This window comes from Eretmochelys imbricata, chromosome 7 (assembly GCF_965152235.1).
Source record: "Eretmochelys imbricata isolate rEreImb1 chromosome 7, rEreImb1.hap1, whole genome shotgun sequence".
Lineage (NCBI taxonomy): Eukaryota > Metazoa > Chordata > Testudines > Cheloniidae > Eretmochelys > Eretmochelys imbricata.
This window is the reverse complement of record NC_135578.1, coordinates 113,863,522-113,886,679: the sequence shown is the minus strand read 5'-3', so window position 1 is coordinate 113,886,679 and position 23,158 is coordinate 113,863,522. Positions and strand designations below refer to the sequence as shown.

The 23,158-nt window shown below is 39.9% G+C and overlaps 1 protein-coding gene across 1 annotated transcript in view; it reads left to right on the top strand.

The window, feature by feature from the left end:
- The window catches only part of NHLRC2 (NHL repeat containing 2), a 52,259-nt gene that overhangs the window by 10,611 nt on the left and 18,490 nt on the right, over positions 1-23,158 (top strand). The window contains exons 3-5 of the mRNA XM_077823106.1: positions 12,356-12,811; positions 15,263-15,384; positions 17,424-17,553. Coding sequence (XP_077679232.1) covers positions 12,356-12,811; positions 15,263-15,384; positions 17,424-17,553 — 708 coding nt within the window. The remainder of the gene's footprint in view (positions 1-12,355; positions 12,812-15,262; positions 15,385-17,423; positions 17,554-23,158) is intronic.

Below are 23,158 nucleotides of genomic sequence, written 5' to 3'. Positions count from 1 at the left end.
AAGTCTATTATCAATAACTTTCTCCCAGATCTTCATCATGTGGCTCGTGAATTTAATGCGCAGTAGTTACCACATTCTTGTGTGTAGCCTTTTCTCTTAAATATTGGTGGTAATTTTTTTTTTTTCCAGGCATCTTCTCAGTCCTCATGAGGCTATGAAACAGTTATGTCAATATGTTCAGATCTACGTGCCCCAAGCACTTGTGTACTTCTGGTGGTATGCTATTGGGGCTGAGAGCTCTCATGTTCCTTATTGCTCAATGCCTCTGCAACTCGAATGACTGGTGCCACCAGATCCTGTCTTGGTTTTATCATTTGGCATGCTTCTCTTAGATTCTCTTCATTCATAATCGGTTCAAAGTTAGTTCTCCACTGTTCCTTAGTCTGTTTCACATTAATCAGCATATTGTCACTTTGATCTCACTGATGTCTTCAGTTCTCTTATCACAGGTCTTTGCCACTCTGTGTATTTTTCTAAACCCTCCTTCATTTCAAGATGGCTATGTACGCCTTCCATGGCTTTAGGCTTAGTGGCTACCACCTCTTTCTTTGTTGTCTTTTTGGGTATTTTACACTGCTGAAAATCCTCCTGTTGGAGCCTGTCAAAGTTTAAAACACTTTTTATTTTCTTTCACAGCTTCTTGAACTTCTCATTCCACCACCAGATCTCACTGGGGGAAAAAGGCTTTTGCTTTTGTTTCACAAATAGGCTCTTTGCATGTTCTTAAATTTTGCCTACAATATGATTCCACCATTGATTCTGTTTATTAAAATTATTATTATATTAAATGTTTGAAATTCATGGCTTTATATTAGCATACTAGGGTCCTTAGCACTCGGCTGAATGCCAAGTTGGGGAATTTTTCTGTTCTGTTTTTTTCTGATTATAATAACTTATTTAACTTTCCTAGCACTGTGCCTATTATGGTGAATGTAGGTGCTACTACAATATAAACAATAATAGAGTAATCAAGGTGAGAGATTTCTTAAGTCAGAGAAGGAGGGTTTTAGTAGTGGTGACAGTGAAGGAAGGTGTGTGTGTGTGTTGATATTAAACAGGAAATTGACTCAAGACTTAGTGATCATTTGAATAAGGAGAAAAGGACCAAGAGAAACATCAGAGTTTGTGAACCTGGGGAGATGAAGAATAAGGCTGGAGAAAGAAGGAAAATAAAATAGGTTAGTATTCCAATTTATGTAAAATATTCATCTAACATAAAAAATGCAGTAAAAAGTGTGAAGAAAGCTTGGTTTTAAAATAGAAATTTTTTAACAGACATTTTGTTTTTCAAATCTATATGCTTCAGGCTTTAAAAGCATATATAACTTAAAGTTCAGGAGGTTTTAAACTCCATTTGGGTCCCTACAGCCAGCCAGCCACCCGCACACTCTCAGCTGCTGCCCTCTTAGCTCTTAAAGTGGGTACAACTCCTTTCATGCTTTACCTTCTAGTGGAAAACCTGAGTCAGGAGTTGGATATGATCTCAGTTTTAGCTTTCTCTTCTAGTAAATAAAACTTTAACGATGCACACCTGCAACTGTAGCTCTGTTGAACTTAGAAAGCAGATGTGTGCTTCAAAAAGAAGAAGAAGAAGAAAAAGTTTTAAAAGGCCTTCTTTGGCCATACTGTTCTCCTTTCAGTAACCTTTCACCAGAAACCTGGGATATTTTTTAAGTTAAACTGTTTCAGTGTGTTTCCTAAAATAATCTAAAGATTGACTGCAGGCTAAACAAATTGTTGAATGCAATGATTGGGCCTTCGGGGATTAAGGAATTGGGGAATGAGTCTGAAATAGGAGTTCAGGAAGAGCTCTAGACAGCTTCAAAAAGTCAGAGTTGGACACAAAATGATTTTTAAAAACAATGAAAAGATTTGATGCAGATGGTACAGTGTGTTTCTACTTCTTCTCTCCTAAACTTTTTTAAAACATTCCCCCTGAAAAGATATGTCCAGTAAAATGGAGATAATATTTTAAGAATGTTAAGATATGATTGATTAATGTTAAGATACGATTATTAATGTAGTGCCTCGATGGGCTGATGTTCAGTGTATAAGAAAAACCTTAGAAATGTAGATATAATACCCTATGTGCCTAAGAGTCCAAAACCGCTTTGCATACTATACACATACAGCATCACTGAAATGATGGAGGATGTCAGCCTGGTGGACAACTTGTTTCACAATGGAAGGGGTAGGGGAAGTTTTGGCCATACACCGCAGGAAACTTCTGTTCTGACCAAAAGAGATTTGGGATCTTTTAATGTCTACCCCAGCATTTCTGCTCTGCATAGGTATGGGAATGGTCTGTACTACTTCTTCCCACCAGCCAGAGGCTGGGAGGGGTGCTCGACCCCTGCTGTGCCCCAGGTGCAGCACCCACTTCACCCTTTTCCCCAAGGCCACATCCCCACCCTGCCTCTTCTCACCCTGTTCCATCTCCTCTCCCAAGGCACCCGCCTTTGCTCCTCTCCCTCCCCTCCAGCACCTCCTGCATGCCACAAAACAGCCAATCGTGGCAGGCAGGAGGCACTGGAAGGGAGGGTGAGGCTCTGATCGGCGGGGCTGCCAGCGGGTGGGAGGCACTGCAGGGGCTGCCGGTGGCTGCTCAGCATGCACCATTTTTTTCCCGGAGCACCCACGGAGTTGACGCTTATGCCACCAGCTCTTAAGCAGAGTCAGACTTGTTTGCTGCTAAAAACCTCCAATTTTGATTTGCCTGAGTGCTTTGCCCTGCTATATGGTTCCACCACTGCTTGTGACAAAAAATAGCTTCGGGTAGGCAGCTCACAGGGAGATGGTGGCTTAATGCCTAGAAGTTTCCCTGCTGAAGAGGTTTGCAGGAGACAGGCAGGGAGGGGAGGGTTCAAACTGTGGGCCATTTTAAGATGCCTGCGAGCTCCTGCTGGGGAGCAGGGTCTGGGGCTTTCCCAGCGGGGCGCAGGGTCAGGGGCTGCACCACGGCTCCCGGAAGCCGCAGCATAGCCCTGCTCCAATGGCCCCCTCTATCGCTTCAGTGGGAACTGCAGGGGCAGTGCCTGTGAATGGAGTGGCGCGCAGAGCTTTCTGGTTACGCTGCCGCATAGGAGCCGAAGAAGGGACATGCCGCTGCTTCTGGGAGCTGCTTGAAGTAAGTGCCGCTGGGAGCCTGCACCCCTGAGCCTCTCCCCACACCTCCACTCCCTCCCCCAGCCCTGACCCCCTCCTGCCCTCCAAACCTCTCGATCCCAGCCTGGAGCACCCTCTTACACCCCAAACTCCTTGTTCCCAGCTCCACCCCAGCCCAGAACCCCCTCCTGCACCCTGAACTCCTAATTTCTGGCCCCACCCCAGAGCCCGCACCCCCAACCAGAGCCCTCACTACCACCACCTCCCGCATCCCAACCCCAAATTTGTGAGCATTCATGGCCCGCCATACAATTTCTATTCCCAGATGTGGCCCTCGGGCCATAAAGTTTGCCCACCCCTGAGATTGGCAGACCAGAAGTGAGAAACTTGCTCTATGAAGGGGGGCAGTGATGACTAGGGATAATGGGTTAGGGGAAGGAGAGCTGTTTCCAGAGAAGGGATGGAAAAGGTGACAGAACAGTGAGGGTGGCAGGTTGGTGCAGGTTGGTGGTGAGAGTGAGAAGAAACAGGAGCTGAATTTACTTGTCTCCCATTCCTTACTTTGTAAGAGTGAAAATACTTGGTGTTTCTGTGGCTTAATGTATGATTTGGATATTTGAAGGCACACTGCCTTTTCCCTTCTGCTTTACTACTACTGGAAACATGCATTAATGGCCACATAAAACATGCATGGGAGTATCTTTTTTCAAATTTATGGTACTGTACACTAACTTCAGAGTATTTTTTGACATTCTAACATTTATTTTATGATCGCATGATGCAAGTACCATCTTAGCATACAACAGTATGATGCCAGAATGATGGAACTTTAGCAATATGCTGCTGTGACATGAGATGCCTGAACACAAGAAGCTGTTGTTTTAGGATGATCAGAAACATCAAATCTATCTACGTGCACATACACACTTTTATTATATGGATCTTCAATGGGTTTGTCTCAAAATAAAGCTCACTTTTTCCATTGGACTAAATGCCACTGGAGGTCTTTATCGGATGGGTTCTTGCTCGTATCTGTAGCAGCACTATTTCTGTTTTCAGAGTGTCATTCAGTCCGTTATTTTAAACCCTGGGGCATATTCGGTTCATGTTATCAGTAGACCAGAAATTGCCTGTTGGATTTCTATAAGAAATACTTTTTAATATTCATAAACAGTTTGGCAGAGGCCCAAATTTGTGCTTTTGTATAATCCTTGAAACTAAGGTTTTAATCTGGGGTGTATGGCAACACATTCATCAGTTCACACAATAGTGTGCACAATTTAGATTAAATTGGCTTTTAAAAAGAAAAAACCCAAATCTCCTATGGGCTCACATATTGTAGAATATATTTAAATCCAATGCAGATTAAAAATCATTGAAATAACTAACTTTCTTAGATTCCTACCACAAAACCATTTATGTTATTTAAAATTATATGAAGGCAGGAACTGTGTAGCAAAAATAACAACTTTAGCTTGGCAGCCATTTTTACAGAGCAAATCCAGTGAGCAGTAACAGTAAAAAATGCATTGTAGCAGAAACTTACTTTTCCTGGAACAGGAGACAGAAAACCATATTGTATTTGTGTATGCTGAGTTCCTTTTTTGTAGCAAGAAGGGAAGGGATTGCCTTTTTTATCTAATAGTACATCAAAAAGGGGGAACAGTTAATTTCTCTCATTATTTATATGGCACCATAATTGTACATGACACTGTAGAGTGGATGGAATGTGCTCAATAGTTAACAGAATCATGCTTCAAAGATAGAGACACTACAAAATAATACAGAACATACTAAACAAAGAGTGGAGCTTTAATGCTTTGCATGCTAAATGGGTCCTTAGAATCTTTGAATTAGGAACTGGAGCGAACTGGATGTACATTAACCATAATTCCAGATGTTTTAAATGCTGGGAAGAAAACATGGGGTTAGTATTTACTTTTGGGGGAATTCTGTGCCACTGTGCAATACAGAATTTTGCAGAAATTAGTGTTGTGCACACAGAATTGCCTTTTTCCCCCACAGAAATGGGCCGCAGAGATGTTGGCTGCCACTAGGGGATGCTGGACCTGGCAAACCCCAGCTCATAAATAAAAGACAAGGCCGGGGGGAGTGGGCGGGAACGGGAGGTTTTCCAGCAGTTGCCGTTTCCAGCATGTCCTGAAGGAAGGTAACCGCGACGTGCAGGAAACTCCAAGCAAGCCCAGGACCCAGCATCAGGCTGTTTCTTCCTCTGGATCCCTGGGTTCTAGGAGATAGGATCTGTGAGTGTCTTGGCTGGGGGCAGCCCACAGCTGGGCTCTGAAGCATAGAGGATATGAGTGTCTGGGCTGGGGAGGGGGACCCTGCAGCTGGCCTCTGGTGGGTAGGGGTAGGTGGTGAGAGTGTGTGTGAGCTGGGGGGGGGCCCTGCAGTTCACTTCTGGGGGGAGAATGTGTGGGTTGGGGGGGGCTGCAGCTGGGCTCTGTGGAGGGGGAGAAGGAGGGAGGGAGAATGTCTGGGCCGGAGGGGCCCTGCAGTTGGGCTCTGCAGGGGGTGTGTGTCTCTGGCCTCCCAGTTGGGCTCTGCGGGGAGGGGGCAAAGAAGCAGGAACTGGGTTGTCACAGGGGTTTCTTTAACTCTCTACTCCTAGGGAGGGTTTTTGTGTGTCAATTGTTGCAGACACACCTGCTGACAAGTATTACGAAAAAAATTACCAAAATAGTTGAAACTAGCATGGTTAGATAATGTTATTTTGGCAAAATGTGCAGAATATTGCCGAATTTTTAATTTTTTGTTGCAGAATTCCCCCAGGGGTAGGTGTTGGATGGAGGAGACGAAGGGAATGGTTAGGGTGGCAGCTTAGGTGGGAGTGTGAGTGGTGAGGTAGTGAGCGGATACAAAGATGGAGGGGAGGTGCAGGCACTTTGTGGAAACTTTCAACATGAGGACGAGAAGCTTGAGCTTTATTGGCTTACGCTTTTCCTCTACATGAAAATACTTAAGAAATGTAGGAGACCAGGTCAGAGCAGTAGGAAAAGATGATAATTTTGGCAGCTTTGTTTTAGATGCATTAGAGCAGGGCAGCCCATAGGGGGGGAGATATTGCAGTTTTCAAGCCAGAATATAAGGGCATTGACTGCTATTTTGACAGTAAGACTAAAGAAGACCAGATGAATTTGAGATATTATAGAAGAAATAGTGTCAGGATTTGACAAAGACATGAATGTAAGAGGTAACGGGAAGGAGAACAATCAAAGATTGCACCATGGTTGTGAGTGTAGGTAACAGGAAGAATGGTATTGCTGGCAGGAAAAGTGAGAAAGAGAATTAGTTTGAGAGAAAAGAGTAACTTCCTTTAGACCAGTGGTTCTCAAACTTTTGTACTGGTGACCCCTTTCACACAGAAAGCCTCTGAGTGTAGACCCTCCCCCCTCTTATAAATTAAAAACATTTTTATATTTAATATATTTAACACCATTATAAATGCAGGAGGCAAAGCGTGGTTTGGGATGGAGGCTGACAGCTCGCAACCGCCCATGTAATAACCTCATGACCCCATGAGAGGTCCCGAACCCCAGTTTGAGATGTACTGGACCAAATTCACTGTTGGTATAACTGTACTGACTTAATTGAACTTGCTCCCATTTATGCCTGTAGTGAATTTGTTCATTGGATGGAAGGTGGTGGCAAGACATCGAAGAAGAGTGATCAGAGAGGGCAAATGGAGATGTAGAACTGGACAGAGATCACAGGTGGATAAATATTTGAGAATAATTATTGTAGAGGTGGATAGCTGAATCAATAAGAGCTGATCAAATGAGTTTAGGATATAAGTGTAGAGGTAGAAAAGACAAGGACCTAGGATGGAATACTGTAGAATTCAGGGCTTTGGAGCTGTGCTCTGGCTCCACTCAAGCTCCAGGCAAAAACCTGCAGCTCCACAGGTCTGGAGCTGCTCCGCACTCCAGCTCTGGGCTCCGCTCCAAAGCCGAGGTAGAATTCCAGCTAAGACACGTGGTAGTAATACTCTTTCACTACTGATACTCAATTGTAATTAATTTTGGTTTCTGTTGAAATGAAGGCGCTATTCTGTTGAGAGTATTATTAATGGAAACTCTATAGATTTGTTGTAGACATTACAATGTTTGAGTGAGAATTTATTGTTGAACATTATTTTTTAACCACAACCTAAAATACAAAACAATTCAAAGCTCTTTTATTCTACTACATGAGGACTCTGAAGTGTGTTGCAGAAATCAAATTGAAAGGAAAATCTGATAGTTGCCACTGTCTTTAAAAACTTGTTTTTTAGGATTCAGTTTATTAATACAAGACATGTTGTGTATTTACAGTTTCATTTATGATGATATTCTGTCAACACTGTATAACAGAAGAGAAAGGAAACATTCTTCTGAGATGTTCTATGTGAGGTGCTGAAAGGTTGACGTAACTTGTGTAAAGATTTTAAAAAATCAGTCTGTCAGTATAAAGTATAAACTAAGCTTGTTTTTTCACAAAGAAAGATTGATTTAATCCTTGGCATATGTATTTCAGTGCCTTGGACCTACACTGCTGTATACAGAAAGTCAGTTTTCAAATGTTATCTGAAAGTTTCGTTGCTTAGTGGTTTTAAACACTTCCATGTTTTTCCACATCTTAAAATTATTATATTAATTTGTGATTATTCAAACAGTCTTTTAAAAAGACTGACAACGAAACAAGCATTCACCTTTGCATAAATTACTTTAATACAGTAAAGAGCTGTACTTTGATTTAATGCCTAGTTTATCTGTATTATTTTCCTGTTCGTTTCATTTGTTTCATATTACATAACATACTGTGCAAATTATACACAGGCTAATTGTAAAGATTTCCTAAGCATACACTGTATTAAAAATGGGCTGGAAGAATAGATCAGACACACAGTTATCTATGAATATTTGAAGACTATGTTCAGTAGTCAGAGAGAGTTCATTGTGGTACAAAAAGGGTTAAAATGGAGTAAGTGGTTGAAATCACAAAAAGGAAAACGAGGCTGAAAAAACTCCTAACGGTAAGATCTGCTGTACTGTAGACTAGTCACCTGTGAGGACTGTGGGAAACCCTATTATATGAGACATTTAAAGTAAGACTGGACAACGTACTAGAAAACATATTAAGAATGGCCATACTGGATCAGACCAGTGGTCTGTCCAGCCCAGTATCGTGTCTTCTGACAGTGACCAATGCCAGATGCTTCAGAGGGAATGAACAGAACAGGGCACTTATCGAGTGATCCATCCATCCATCCCCTGCTGAAGGAAACTATCCTGCAATGGCAAGTAGAAGGAGTAGGGCTCTGATTCTGAAATCAGATCTGTGCAGTTAGACACTTACCCAATGGGGTTTCCCATGGGTCTATATCAATGCTGCAGCTGGGAGCACGTCTCCCAACTCAGGTAGACAGACACGTGCTAGCTCTGCACTAGCTAGCACACTAAAAATAACTGTGTGGATGTTGTGGCAGGGCAGTGGCTTGGGTTAGCCACCCTAGTTCAACCCCTGGCAGACAGGTGGGCTTGGACTGAGGCTGCTAGCCCAAGCCACTGCCCACCACCACATCCACGCTTACTTTTAGTATGGTAGTTGAGCAAAGCTAGCACAAGAGTTTGTCTACCCAGGCAGGGAGGGATGCTCCCAGCTGCAGCGTTGACATACCTACTGACTTCAGTATTCTCAGACTAAAAACTTAAAAATGTGTTTCAGTGGAGTCCAATAAATTCCTTCCTCCCACCTACCCAGAAACATGTACTTTACAAAATATTCCTCCCTGCCGACTCTTTCGTTATTTACTATCACTCCACCTGATTTACCACCACTGCATAATACAGTTATAGTTTAAGAAGCAGAGTGACATCTATATTCAGGTAGTATACACATTTCTATTCAAAGGAATCGTTTTTGTTTCTTTAACACTTTCCCTTTTACCTGTTAGACTGAAATTTTGGCAGGTGTTCAGTGTGCAAGAACTTCTTAAAATCTGAGTCAAACGTTTCAATCATTTTCCAGAATGAAAAATATTTTCCCATTATTTAAAAAAAAAAAAACATGCAAGCTAGAAACTTGAAATCTTGGCAGGGAGTTGGTGTCTTGGTCGCTAGGATGTGCCTTTGGGTGGACTGGTGATTTGTCAATGGTATAAGAGTTTAAAAACATGTTTGTGTGTTTTGTGCATGCACGAGCATGCTTGATTGATTGTTACACAATATATTCACAAGGAGAGAGAGAGGAGATGCGGGAGGGGCAATAGCCTATCCGCTTCTATTCACCCGACCCCACCCCACCCCTGGCTCCCACCCAAGCCCTACAGGAGGTCTTCATACTGTTGACCTATAGTACCAGTTTGACAAATTTACTCAGGTCCTTCAGATTAAGTCCTGTCTGGTGAACCACAGAGAATTCACCTGAGAAGCAAACTGCTTCATAATCAAAGTTGGTAGCTCTGCTCTTGAAGTAATTTCATTTGCCATTCCCCCTCTCCCTGCTCCTGTTTATAATGGCTAGGAGTATGGATGAGCCTTGAAATTGAAGGCTCAGCACAGAGACACTCAATCCTGAGTGCTACTCTCTCCTAAAGGAATAATACAAATTGGAAGTGGGGTGCTTGGAATCTCTGGTGTCATAAACTTTTTCTGTATGCATGATCAAAAGAAAAGTTGACATCAGATGAAGAAAAGAATACAAAAAATGGTCAATTATCTTGAATTTGGCCCTTCGTGCTCCACTCTGGCGAGGAATGGATGGATGGGGAGGGTACTATGCGCAGCCTGCAATGGAACAGGGAGTGGACTCTAGAACGGACAGTGGGGACTGGTCAGTGCCCTGGGGCATGGGGTTCCCCGATCCTCCACTGCAAAACAGCACACCCAAAGCCCTCCCCCGGCAACCAAGTTGGAGAGGATAGTTCGATGCATGCTGGCGGGGCGGGGGGGGGTTCCCAATACTCCCCAGTGCAAAATAGCATGCACATACCCCTCTGGCTGCAAGCCAGACGATGAGAAAGGGAGGAGGAAACCTTCTGGCTGAGCCTCTGCTGCTCTCTGAACCCCAACTTTTTCCCCCTCCCCCCAAAAATCTCTCTTCCAAACCCTAACTCCAAACTCTCCCTACACATGCTCTCTATGCAGGCTCTATCAGGCAGGGCAAGTGGATGGGGTTGTGTGCCCTGGAGCTGTGCTGAAGGGCCAGGGTTGGGAAGGGAGTGGAAAGATACAGTTTGGGAGGGACAATGCCCCTACATGCCCCCCCAGTCTCCACTCCCTGGATGTGACATCACAACATGACAAACATTGCTCTTATGTGGTAGCTATGTTCCTGTTACCAAGTGGACAATTCACAGTAGGGAAAGTCTTCTCAACGGAAATATTGCTCATAAGCGGCAGTTGCTCTTACAAGGTGTTGCTGCAAACAAGGGTCTACTGTACTTGGATACCAAGGTTGAGAGATTCCAGATGTTATTTATGGTTCCAGAACACTTACACTATTCAGAAGCATGAGTGATCTTGGAAAAGTACTGGCTATATTATGCTTTGCCAGGGTTTTCCATTGTATTAAAAATTCTGATTTCTTATCAAGTAGTAGCTTTATACAACTGCCTAGTTGATGTAATTTTGCTCCATTCAAGAAAAGGAATGGGAGACTAAATGGGATCATAGCTGTGAGCAGCGCAATCTGGGAAACAGACAGATTCCAGAACTTGTCTGAACCACAATCCCAGACTATCTGATCTGTTCCACTCAGATCTGTAAGGTTAGGAAGAACAGAGTTCATGAATTAATTATGTATAACATAAAAATATAGTTATGGCTAATAGCACTCTAGAACTTTGCTAAGAAAGATTAGGAAATATCATTATGTCACATGCACAGTTAAATTCCTTTAATATAACAGCATAATCTCTCACCAAAACACAATATAAAACCTTAAATAGGATGTACCACTCCAAATAGTACTGTGCTTTCACCTCTGTTCTAACTACAAACAACATGGGACTGTGTGTGCCTTTTATGTAATATATATAGTTGTGTCCTGAAATTTAAAAGTATGCAGAAATGATATAGGTAAAGGTATACAATGAACCTTGGACACTAATATCGATTAATCCTTCTGAGACAGTTCTGGTTTCTCCTTGCCGAAATATGGTAAATAGAAAATTAAATAGTCTCGGCTTTGTTCCTTGGAAGATTACTAAAAGGTGAAGTGAAGCTTCTTTCTCTTACTTTCTGGCAGGAGAGCAGCAGCGTCCATAAGTGCCAAGTGTAATAGAACTAAATAAACTTAACCTTTGTCATGAGAAGAAAATTAACTAGAAATGAAAAACTTGCTTTGAATTTTATGAAAGCAGAGAAAAAGTAGTCAAGGAACTTGAGGAAGGTGACTAGCTGATTGTTTCCATCTTATTTATGGATGACCTAGGGTGGCTGCTGGTGTACATTACTTGAATTATAATAATACTTTTCACTTATATAGCACCTTTTCTCTTAGGATATCAAGGCTGTTATCCCCTCTGTTTCTTATGGGGAAAATCAGAGGCAGTTTGGGTTCTTTAGCTGATTTCTAAGACTCTGTATTAGTCCTCCCTAAAATGAAGTACATGAAAAGTTTCATATCTGGCTTGTCATAAGCACTATTTATTATACTGATGTGTTTCTAATGTTTGTTGAAACATTGAATGTTACAGTATCTCAATCTCCAACTATTTCATGGTAACTTTGAAAGAATTATTTATATCCTACTTACTAGTTCCAGATTTCTGTGGTAAGTTTGATTACCAGTTTTCGAATGTAGTTTTCCATTACTGTATTTTTCTAAAGCAGAAAAGCTGTACAGTAGAATTAAAAGTAATATGTTGATGAAATGAACGCTTGAGAAAATTTTAAATTTCAGTGGAACCATTAGCATCTCCATGTTATTACTTGTGAAGGGGACCAACCAAATAAAAAAAAAAATTTTGATGCACTAAATCTTAACCAGCTTGGGAAGTAATAGCATCTAAACTGTACTGAAATCTTACTTGTAAACCATAGTATTTAGTATTAATGGATAGGTTGTGCAGCCATTACTGTATTGAGCTGCGATCTTTATTTTATTTAACTTATATCACACCTCTTTCACTTTGTAATGAAGTCAGTTGTGATTTAGGACTGTACTTTGTTTTTAATCTCTTATTCAAACTCTTATTCAGATGCAGGCATGTTTCAGTGCAAGACTCTTTTATTTTTGCTTTCAGATGGTCTTCTTGTTGTTGGTGTCCATTCAGCGAAGTTCCCAAACGAAAAGGTTCTCAATAACATTAAAAGTGCTGTTCTTAGATATAACATTACCCACCCTGTGGTAAATGATGCTGATGCAACACTTTGGCATGAGCTGGAAGTGTCTTGCTGGCCAACTCTGGTCATTCTTGGGCCTCGTGGAAATATGCTGTTTTCTCTTGTTGGAGAGGGACACAAAGATAAATTATTTTTATTTACTTCTATTGCTCTGAAGTTCTACAAAGAGAAAGGACAAATCACAGATAACAAAATTGGAATAAAATTGTACAGAGACTCTCTGCCTTCTTCTCCCTTGCTGTTTCCTGGCAAAGTGACTGTAGACAATTCAGGAAATAGACTCGTGATAGCAGATACCGGACATAACAGGATTTTGGTTGTCAGGAAAAATGGGCAAATCCTACACACCATTGGAGGTAAGATTTACATTAATTTCTCAGAATCATGTTATTTTAGAGCATAGGCTTTTCAGAGAAGTTCTGCATTCTTTGTGTTCAGCGCTCAGCATATTGTAGACATTTGAAAATAATTACTGATTTTTTTTCAACTATTTTGTTTAAGCATTTTGCTTACAACTCCCTTTTAAATATTTTTTTTGGATAGTAAAATAACTTTTAGAACAAATCTGTGTGAGAGACTATGAATACACTTGTTTAAGGTGCCTCATGTTTCTAATTGTTAGAGTAATTTTGACATTTTTATATTAATTTCAACATGCAGTACAGATAGCAGAGTATAGAATCTGCCCAGACAATTACTAGTTATAGATCGCTTTGTGTACATGGTGCTGTACATCTAAATAGCAGGTACTCTGTCGCTCCTTCCCTGACACCACAAAGACAGAATCCACTGCAAGGGAGTGGGTGAGCCAGGGAGATGAGGCGAGACACAAACACCTCCCTCAGTCCACTGAAAATGCAATACTGATGAACCCTTTCTTATTAGTGGAATCCTAAGGCCAGCTACTAACTCGGGATTCCCTAGGAGCATTGCTCTTTAACAATCTCATGTAGTGTCTGCAACAAATTAATTGAAGTCTTGAACTGTTGTATAGAAACCTAAAAGTCTAGAAATTGACTAGAAATAATTGTCAAACTGCCTAGTCCTTTTTTCCTAACAAAGCAAGAATGCAAAAGTAACATACTGCATAGTGAGAAGTAAACTACATATTTAAATTTAGTTACTAAGATAGCCTGGGTAGCAAAGGTAATTTTTAATGTCTCTTTAAAAGTGTTCAGCTTTCTCTTTTGTTCACCACACAGACCTAATCATTCTTCTGCACCTCTTATATGCATTTTTTGTTATAATCTTACATAAAAAAAGTGAACAGTGATTGCATCTTATAGGTTCTTTTGGTCATATCTATATTAAACGTATACCTGTTATAACAGCTCAATTACAAGCCGTCCTACTGACAACCACTATTGACAAATTTTTCTGTGGGTCTGATGCAAAACCATTAAAGTCAAAGGAAAGTTTCCCATTGACATCAGTGAGTTTTGCACCAGGCCCTCTGTGTATATATGGATTATTTCAATTCATCTGCCATTGAATAACACCTGCTTCGTTGTAGGATGTTGCAGTTACTAAAACAGTGCCAGCAATACTACAGTTTTTAAAACAGGAACCTTATTAGTTGAATGACAGCAGATTAAGTAGGCAGAACATAATTATCCAAGTAAAAAATCTGATCAGGACACCAGCGTTAGCACCTTCCACAACAGCAGAGGTTTTATGTGAATTCTTATGACCAGTAAGATGGCGTTTCTAACAGCAAGGTGTTCCTTAATATGATGTTGGGTTAGCCATTCAATAGTGATTCAAAGTACTATCTATTTTAATTAATAAGACCACTTATCCCATCCTGTGCAGTCTCTGAGAGGTCTTGCATCCAAGTACTTTTTGAGCTTGATTCTGCATAAATAATTAAATTTGGCATTGTCACATCCTGTATTTGCTATCTGTAAACCCTAAACTGTCATCTTACAATTTATATGTAAAAGTTAATAGTAATTTGTTTATTTTAGTGACTCAGTAAAAGAGTTGTGGGCAGAAAACAATGTAGCAAAGATTATAATTCAGTAATAAGTGTTGGTATCCACTAAGGTTAAAATAACTGAATTTGCGTCATAGATCGTGATGCAAACTTAATAAAGTCTAAATGTCTTCCTGTGACAGCTGCCGCTAATTCATTTTACAGTATACTCTGTCTCTCATTGTAAGATATGATACTTACGTTTACAGTTTTTTATGTAGATCATGATGCTCTTCTCTCTCCTTATCGTGCTGTCTAGAAGGCTAACTAGATGCATTCTTCACGCTGCCCTTTACATGCAGTTCAATACCTCTTTGTTGCTAGTAATTACTGATCAAGAACTATTTTTGCTAGCTGAAAATTACCTTGATTTGCAGCTTATCCAGAACACTAAATAATTGAAGTAAATAAAAGTAATGAAGTTAAAATGTTTGTAGCTAATTTGCTTTGATGTAGCCAGGATTAAAATACTGAGAGATGGCTTTTCTGAAATTGTGTCTGTCTTAGTCCAAGAAAAGAGAAGCAATTTAGAATCCCAATAAAAAACTTTTATTGTGAATGTTGCTTGAGCGGAGAACCCATGTATGCCTAGAACTTGAGGAGAAAAATGTCAGAATATTGAATTGTATCATTGCTGTTGCACAGCAAGGTGATTCTAAAATGAAACTATACAGAAGAGATCTAAAAAATAACTGAACTGTATGCAGAGCTGCAAAAGCACCTTGTGGAAAATGCTTAAATCTGTAAAATAATTGTACATGTGATTGCTTACTGTTTTCCTTTTTGTGCAGTGTGAAATTTTATTCTCTTGATTGGGTTGTTTCATGTTTAGGACCAAACAGTGGGAGAAAAGATGGAAGATTTTCAGAGGCAGCATTCAATTCACCGCAAGGGGTGGCTATAAAGAATAACATTATTTTTGTAGCTGATACAGAAAACCATCTGATTAGAAAGGTAAAATTTTCATTTAAAAGCAAGTTAAAGGATAACAGTGCAAATTCTATTCCCAGTTGCACAGATGAAAATTGACATCAAAGAAATTATTCACAAATTATGCTGTGTAACTGAGAGTAGAATTTGGCCCAGTATTTATCAATAACTAAACCAATACTTTCTGCCCAATTTGTTTTTAGAGGAATCATGTCCACTTTTGCTATATTTAAATACTTGAAAACTATTAATAACAGCAATTTAATACTTTCCTAATGGAAAATGTTCAATAATAATTGAAATATTGTGTGCCATGACATTTTTTCCAGTAAAATGATGCATACCTGATTGTCCTGACAAACCCCTGATTTGCCTATTATTTTGCTATGAGAAATATCTACTGTTAGTAATGAATATGGAAATTGTTTTCCCTTCATTTCAAGTTACAAACCTAACATCATACTTTTATGTACAGTACAAGTATTGTGGCGCTGTGGTAGAGTAGGACTCATAGTTTTTGTAGAGCTATGCAGTAGATAACAAGCCACAAGTAGTCATTTATATTCTTATAAATTTAGAATTCTCACTATGTGAATTTATAGACTCGGTTCCTCCCGGTTATTAAATGAAAGGCTATGCTGTTGTAAATGTGGTACTCCTTAAATTTGTGATTTGGATCTTGGATGTAGCCTGTGATTGATTCAGAATACCAAGGAGTTGCAGTTCATGGGAGCAAAAAGATGACATCTTACTGATGAAAGCATTTTCTACATATCATAGAAACTTATTGCTTTAGCACATAGTTATTCCTAGATGATTAACCATTGCCCTTTTTCTGAAGGGGTACTTCGATAGCACAATCTTTAAAGAACTGAGGTAATCTAAAAGCTATTTTTGTGTGCTTTCAGTTGTTTTTGATGCTAGCAAAAGACAAATTTAAATGTAAAAGTGGAATTATTGGTACACATGTGGTGTAATATTGCATATAAACAGGCTCCTCTTTATTCCTTTTTTACATAATCATCAGGAGTAATTAATGACAAATTGGAGGAAGACTCAATCAGAAAATCCTTTGTGAAAATTGAAAATGAATGCAGGAGGAGAGCGGGGGATTGGGAAGGCAGAAATGAAACAGAACATTCTTTTTCACTGAAATAGGCATAAATTAAGCTTTGTCTACATTAGCATTTGTGGAGGAGTGGAGAGCTCCTACACAGGAGATCTTATAGCTGTGCAGCTGGAGTGGTACAGCTGTGCTGCTGTAAGATCTGTAGTGTAGACATAGCCTGAGTTGCACATCTTACTAATTAAGTAAATTCTAGAGTATCATTTGCCGTGTGCACATTATGATACATGGTATGTTTTTGTGTGTATATAATTTTTTTAAAACACATTGTTTTATTTTAAAATAAAATTCTAACATAGGTGTCCATTGTCTGTGCACTTTTCTAGAGAAGACCTGATATATTTCTTTAGTTGCTTTGACTTAATCATGACAGAAAGGTCATTTACCATTTTGGTGCAGATGGAAAATAAAATGAGGCTTTTCAATAAGTCTACTAATTTTAGCAAAGTTGTTAATTGTCTTGTAAAATACGTGACACTCAAATTTGGCAATCTGTTTCTGTCTGTAGGCAACTTGTTACATAGCAGACTTTCTGTTTTAGGGTAAGTCTACACAGGAGCTAGAGCTGTAATTCCTAGCTTGTGTAGACATATCCACTCTAGCCCTGATCGAACTAGCTTGTTAAAAACTAGAAGTGAAGCTTCCATGGCATGAGCAGTGTATTGGGCTAACCACCCGTGAGAATGGTCCTGTCTGACACCATAGGCACATACTTGGAGTGGCTTGCCCGTTCCATCGCTCACAAAACCACAGCTATACTTCTATTTTTAGTGTGCTCGCTGGATGAGAACTAGCATGGGTGTGTTTACCCAACTGGGAAATTACATCTCCTGCTCCAGTGTAGATGTACCCTTAGACATTTAGGTCAGTTAGCTAAGGAAAAAGTCAATATCACCGCCTATAAAATCATTGTGTGTATTACTTTTTTCCCTCATAGATTGATCTTGAATTAGAGATGGTGAACACTGTAGCAGGCATTGGAATACAAGGCACGGACAAGGAGGGTGGAGCAAAAGGAGAGGAGCAGCCCATCAGCTCACCATGGGATGTGATCTTTGGAAGTTCAGGTACTGTATCAATTGAGCTTGAAATTTTGCACATTTAAATAAGCATTTTGGCATATTTAAATCGGCTTGCCAAATATATATATTTTTACTAATTGTCTAATTCTTAGATGTAAAATCAGTTTGTTTTCATAATCTGGCCTAATGAGCTATGGCTTTCATGCACACAGATACCACAGTTTTCCGCAGGTATCAAATCCAGGATTGTTAGCATAAAAATGAAGGCTCTGCTACCTGAGGAGAATTTTGTGAATTGTAGTAGGCTGAATAATCCCTGGGATCAGACACTAGAGGGAGTCATGATCACTTGCACTAGCTCCGGGGTAGGCAACCTATGGCACGCTTGCCAAAGGCGGCACGCGAGCTGATTTTCAGTGGCACTCACACTGCCTGGCTCCGGACCACCGGACCGGGGGTCTCTGCATTTTAATTTAATTTTAAATGAAGCTTCTTAAACATTTTAAAAACCTTATTTACTTTACATACAACAATAGTTTACAGAGTAACAGCCGTGTTAGTCTGTATTCGCAAAAAGAAAAGGAGTACTTGTGGCACCTTAGAGACTAACCAATTTATTTGAGCATGAGCTTTCGTGAGCTACAGCTCACTTCATCAGATGCATACCGTGGAAAAGTCCACGGTATGCATCTGATGAAGTGAGCTGTAGCTCACGAAAGCTCATGCTCAAATAAATTGGTTAGTCTCTAAGGTGCCACAAGTACTCCTTTTCTTTTAACAATAGTTTAGTTATGTATTATGGACTTATAGAAAGAGACCTTCTAAAAATGTTAAAATGTATTACTGCACTAGCCTATTGTATTGCACAAGAATCATTCAGACAGCAACTGTAATTTAATAGGTTTCAGAGTAACAGCCGTGTTAGTCTGTATTCGCAAAAAGAAAAGGAGTACTTGTGGCACCTTAGAGACTAACCAATTTATATGAGCATGAGCTTTCGTGAGCTACAGCTCAGCTCACGAAAGCTCATGCTCAAATAAATTGGTTAGTCTCTAAGGTGCCACAAGTACTCCTTTTCTTTTTGTAATTTAATAGGCTCTTTTAAAATGTGTGTATACATTAGAAAGCTAATGCACCACCTTCCTACAATAGGCCATCAAAGATCTCTAACCATTTGTAAACATTAGGATTTAGGAAATGGAAATGACACTAATTTGGGATTTGCTGTGTTCATTCCTGGATCCGTGACAAAAAGCATTGCTAGATGGAAGGACCGTTGTTGACTACAATCTGGGCTAAAAATGAAAGCTCTACACAACTGGTAAGAAAAAATATCTCAGCTTCCCACGGATATATAACTTTCTTTCCCAGTACAGTTGATACACATTTGAGCTTGACATCACATAACTGTGGTTTATTATTTTACTTTTTCACTCAATGTCTATTCCAACATGATTTAGCAGCTGCTATTTCAAGATCCATAACAACTAGAAACCAATATTTCATATCATCTTAAAGTTTAAAACCTCAGCATTCAGTTGGTATAAAAAGTTGACTTTGAACTCCAGCGTTTCTTCTAAATAAGCCTCTAAAATAATGTCAGAAGTTGAAAGTGTAGGCAAAAAAGAGTGTGATATGAATGGTATGAGTTGAGTCTGATATCTCTAATTAGAAGTACTTTGGTGAGCCCAGTACAAATACTTCCACGACAGTAAAGTTTTCTAAGCACTAATCTTGGGTCAGATATCAGAGAAAAACAGTCTGAGTGTGAATTTAAAGAATTTAAATCTGTGTAATGGAGAGTGGTACCACCCGGGGCCTTGGTTATTGGGAAGTGTGACAGGTAACTGCACCCATATGTATTATTAGCATTTTTAGCTTGTCCTGTATTAGTGCTACATGATCTTTCTTATATGTGTGGTTTCTGTCCAAAGAGTTTTCTCCATATGGTTAGGGTTCATCAATAACCTGCCTACAAAAGGCCCAGTCACGAATGTGAAGTGAATGCCTTGCCTTGTGCAGTGTGGTGTAGCTAGAGGCTGAGCCTTCTGAACTTTATCCTGACTGGTTATGCCATTCTGCTTTATTTCTGGAACCTCATGTAATGAGTAGCCAATTGCCTTGGTTATATGAATATGGTCTTTTGTGGGACCCTTGGGACCATGCGACACCCTGGATAAACAGATACGCACAGCTTTGAACTGTGCAGTGTGTAACTTAAGCTGCTTAGTGGAGTAGTCTGAAGTATCCAATAGGCAAGTGTATATTTTGCTTATAATTTATTTCATGGTGCTGGCCTCTATTTCTATCAGGTGCCAAAAAAATCTGTTTGTTTTTTAAAGATAGCATTGATTGTTAAATGAGGCATTAACTGATGGGCTCTTTGTGAGAGACAAGAATAGAAATTGTGGATAACAGCCTAGGCATCTGACACATTAAAAATATAGTGCCTGGTTTTCCACTGCCTTTCTCCTTCTGATTTGATAGTGTTTTACTTTCACATTTCACAAATATAAATGACTGCACATAATGAAAGGCAGCAGAGAATCAAGTCTACAATGGTATTTAGCTTCATGACATATTGATTCTTGATACAGTTGCCAGATTTTTATATATGCCAGTTTTTGTAAATGCTCTTACCTCAGAACTTGTGAGGATTTTTCATACTGAATTGGGTCCTAGCAATCAATTGTCCATTTATGTGCGTGTCTACTAGACTTAGATCAATACTCTCTTTTTTATTTGTTTGTTTAGTGCTTCTCTAGGGCCAACTAGACAGCCCTGGAGACTGAAATCTTCTAGCTAGCTACAGAACAGACACAGCAGGGACATCAGTAGGGCCTGCTTCCCTGACATTCTGCCTCAACCCTGACCTCAAGGTCCATCTCTGTTGGTGAATGAGTAGTTCTTTTTAGGCCCATCTGGTCTTTTGGTGTCTCTGTTGAAGCCATTGAGTACCAATTCTGATGTTTTTAGATACGTATTCTCATTGTGCTTAATGGAGGCTATTGAACAGCCTTTCAGCTCCTAATAATTTTTATCCATCACCAGCCTGGGCCAGATTTGTACCAAGATCCAAAGACTATGATTTGTATTCCATTTCCAGTCCCCCTTAATCAGTGCCATTTGTATGACTTCAGTTCTTACTGACTGATACCCAACAATTTAGAGTTGGCAGGATATTTTGATAATTTAGAGCAGGGGTCAGTAACCTTTCAGAAGAGGTGTGCCAAGTCTTCATTTATTCACTCTAACTTAAGGTTTTGCATGCCAGTAATACAGTAACAATAGTTTAGTTATATATTATAGACTTATAGAAAGAGACCTTCTAAAAACATTAAAATGTATTACCTGCACGTGAAACCTTAAATTAGAGTGAAAAAATGAAGCTTCTTAAACCTTTTAAAAACCTTATTTACTTTACATACAACAATAGTTTAGTTATATATTATAGAGATAGACCGTCTAAAAATGTTAAAATGTATTACTGGCACGTGAAACCTTAAGTTAGAGTGAATAAATGAAGACTTGGAACACCACTTCTGAAAGGTTGCCGACCCCTGGTTTAGTGCGATCCTTGCCCTTGCTTTTCCTTGCTGAGTTTTCCAATATCTGGCACGTATTTGGATAGTTTAAGCTGCACACGGGCTTCTGAGTGAACAGTTGTTAACAGGTTCTGAGAGAGACAGAGGACAGATTTCATGTGTGAAAATAGCTGTTCACATAGGTATGTGAATCCAAATGCTGAAAGCATTGCAAATGCAGTTTTCTTCAAACAGTTAAATTTCACTGGCAGGGGTGTCCAGCAGGTCAGAATAGAGGCCCCATGATCTCTCTCGGTAGCTTTAAGTGCACTCTGCAGATCTCCAAACTTCGTTGCCCACAATTCTGAGCTTTTTAACTGAATGAGCTGCATTTTGAAGTGTTCAACACTCATTCACTGAAATACAGACAAATCCAAGTCGCTTTCATTGAACTTTTCAGGTTTAATTAGAAAAGAAAGCATTGGGCCAAATTGCTGGAAATCTTGAAATCTGTCAGAAAATTCTGATTCCAGTTCTTGCATGTAGATTCCAATCTTATCAACACTGACAGTGCAATGTGTCGATAGCTCTTTTATGTGTTGGAAAGTCGAAGTTCGAATATCCCGAGAAAAAACTGCGAGTTTTACAACAAATGCCTTCCAGGTTTCATAGAGATCCGGAACCATTTTCCCTGCACCCTGGAGACTGAGGTTGAGTTCGTTTAGGTGAGCGATTATGTCAGTTAGAAACATGAGCTTACACAGCCATTTGTCATCATCCAGTTCGGGGTGTTTTGTCCTTTTTCCAACAAAAAAGCCTTGATTGCATCAAAACAGTTTACAAAGTGCACCAAAACCTTGCCACAACTTAGCCACCAAATGTTGCTGTGAAGTGAAATTAATGGACATCTAACTTTGCTTTCTTAGGAGCTGACATTTTGTCAAATGTACCCCTCAACTTATAGTGGGGGGAAAAATTGCGACAGACAGCATGCACGACGTCAAATGCAATGTGCAGTTCCACATGACGTGATAGTGATGTAAGCAGCAAATCAGGACTTTAAAATATCCCAGTAGAGTGGCGCTGAAATAATTTTTAAGATGGGGGTGCTGAGCTGTGCCCCCTCTTCCCCTGTCTGCACCCCTCACTGCCCCAGACTGGGGGCAGTGAGCCACAGCTGGGGGCGGCTGCAGAGCCGCAGGCCAGCGTCCGGGACCCAGGCAGTGAGAGTACCACTCAGAATCATCTTGCATGCCGCCTTTGGCACGTGTGCCATAGGTTGCTGACCCCTGATTTAGAGTATATTTTTATGTTTAGATGCTAGGTTGCATTACAGTCCTATCACTTATAGTAATGTATCTATGTAAAGGACATTCAGATTTATCTTATATGGTGTTCAGAAAATATTAAAAAGTAATGCTATATAAAATACAATTTTGTAGGAAGTGTTCAATATCCTGGCCCAAGAAAGTAAAAGTTCCATTTCCAGGCAGAGATTCAGCTGTCCTGTTGATTTTCAGTGTGCTGTGTTCAGATAAGTAGAACTGATATTCATAGTGCATTGGGGATTGATGTTTTAATGTCTGTGTTGTGGATTTGGATGGATGAAATAAAGGACTGGATTTTCAAAAGTCACTTCTGTGCTTGTCCAAATGCCAACAGGATTCTACAGTCTCTAATTTGCATATGCAGCAAGTGTCTCCGGGCAAGCTGGGGGTTACACATGAGCAAATCAAGGTTGATGATACACGAATTGTTTCATTTGACTTGTGTTACTAACTGGCATAGTGTATGGAATGGAGAATACCTATAGCACACATTTTCACTTTCCTGCATGCTCGCTCCTCTCTTAGTAGGATGTACATAACTTAACTATGCCCCAGATGCACCAGGAGATTTTTTTTTCAGAGCATATATGTATACAGATTTCATAGGGTTTTAAACAGGAGACAGTTGTGATTCTCCTTTTCTATGCCAAAAGCCATGATATTCAGGGTATGGAAGGCAGGCAAAAAGGGTCTTAAATGCTTAAGCTCTGTATATATTATACTAGACACTTACAATATAAAACAACTTGTGCTGACCTTTTTCAAAGTCTCAAAGAAAAAGGTTACATCTTAAAAGTG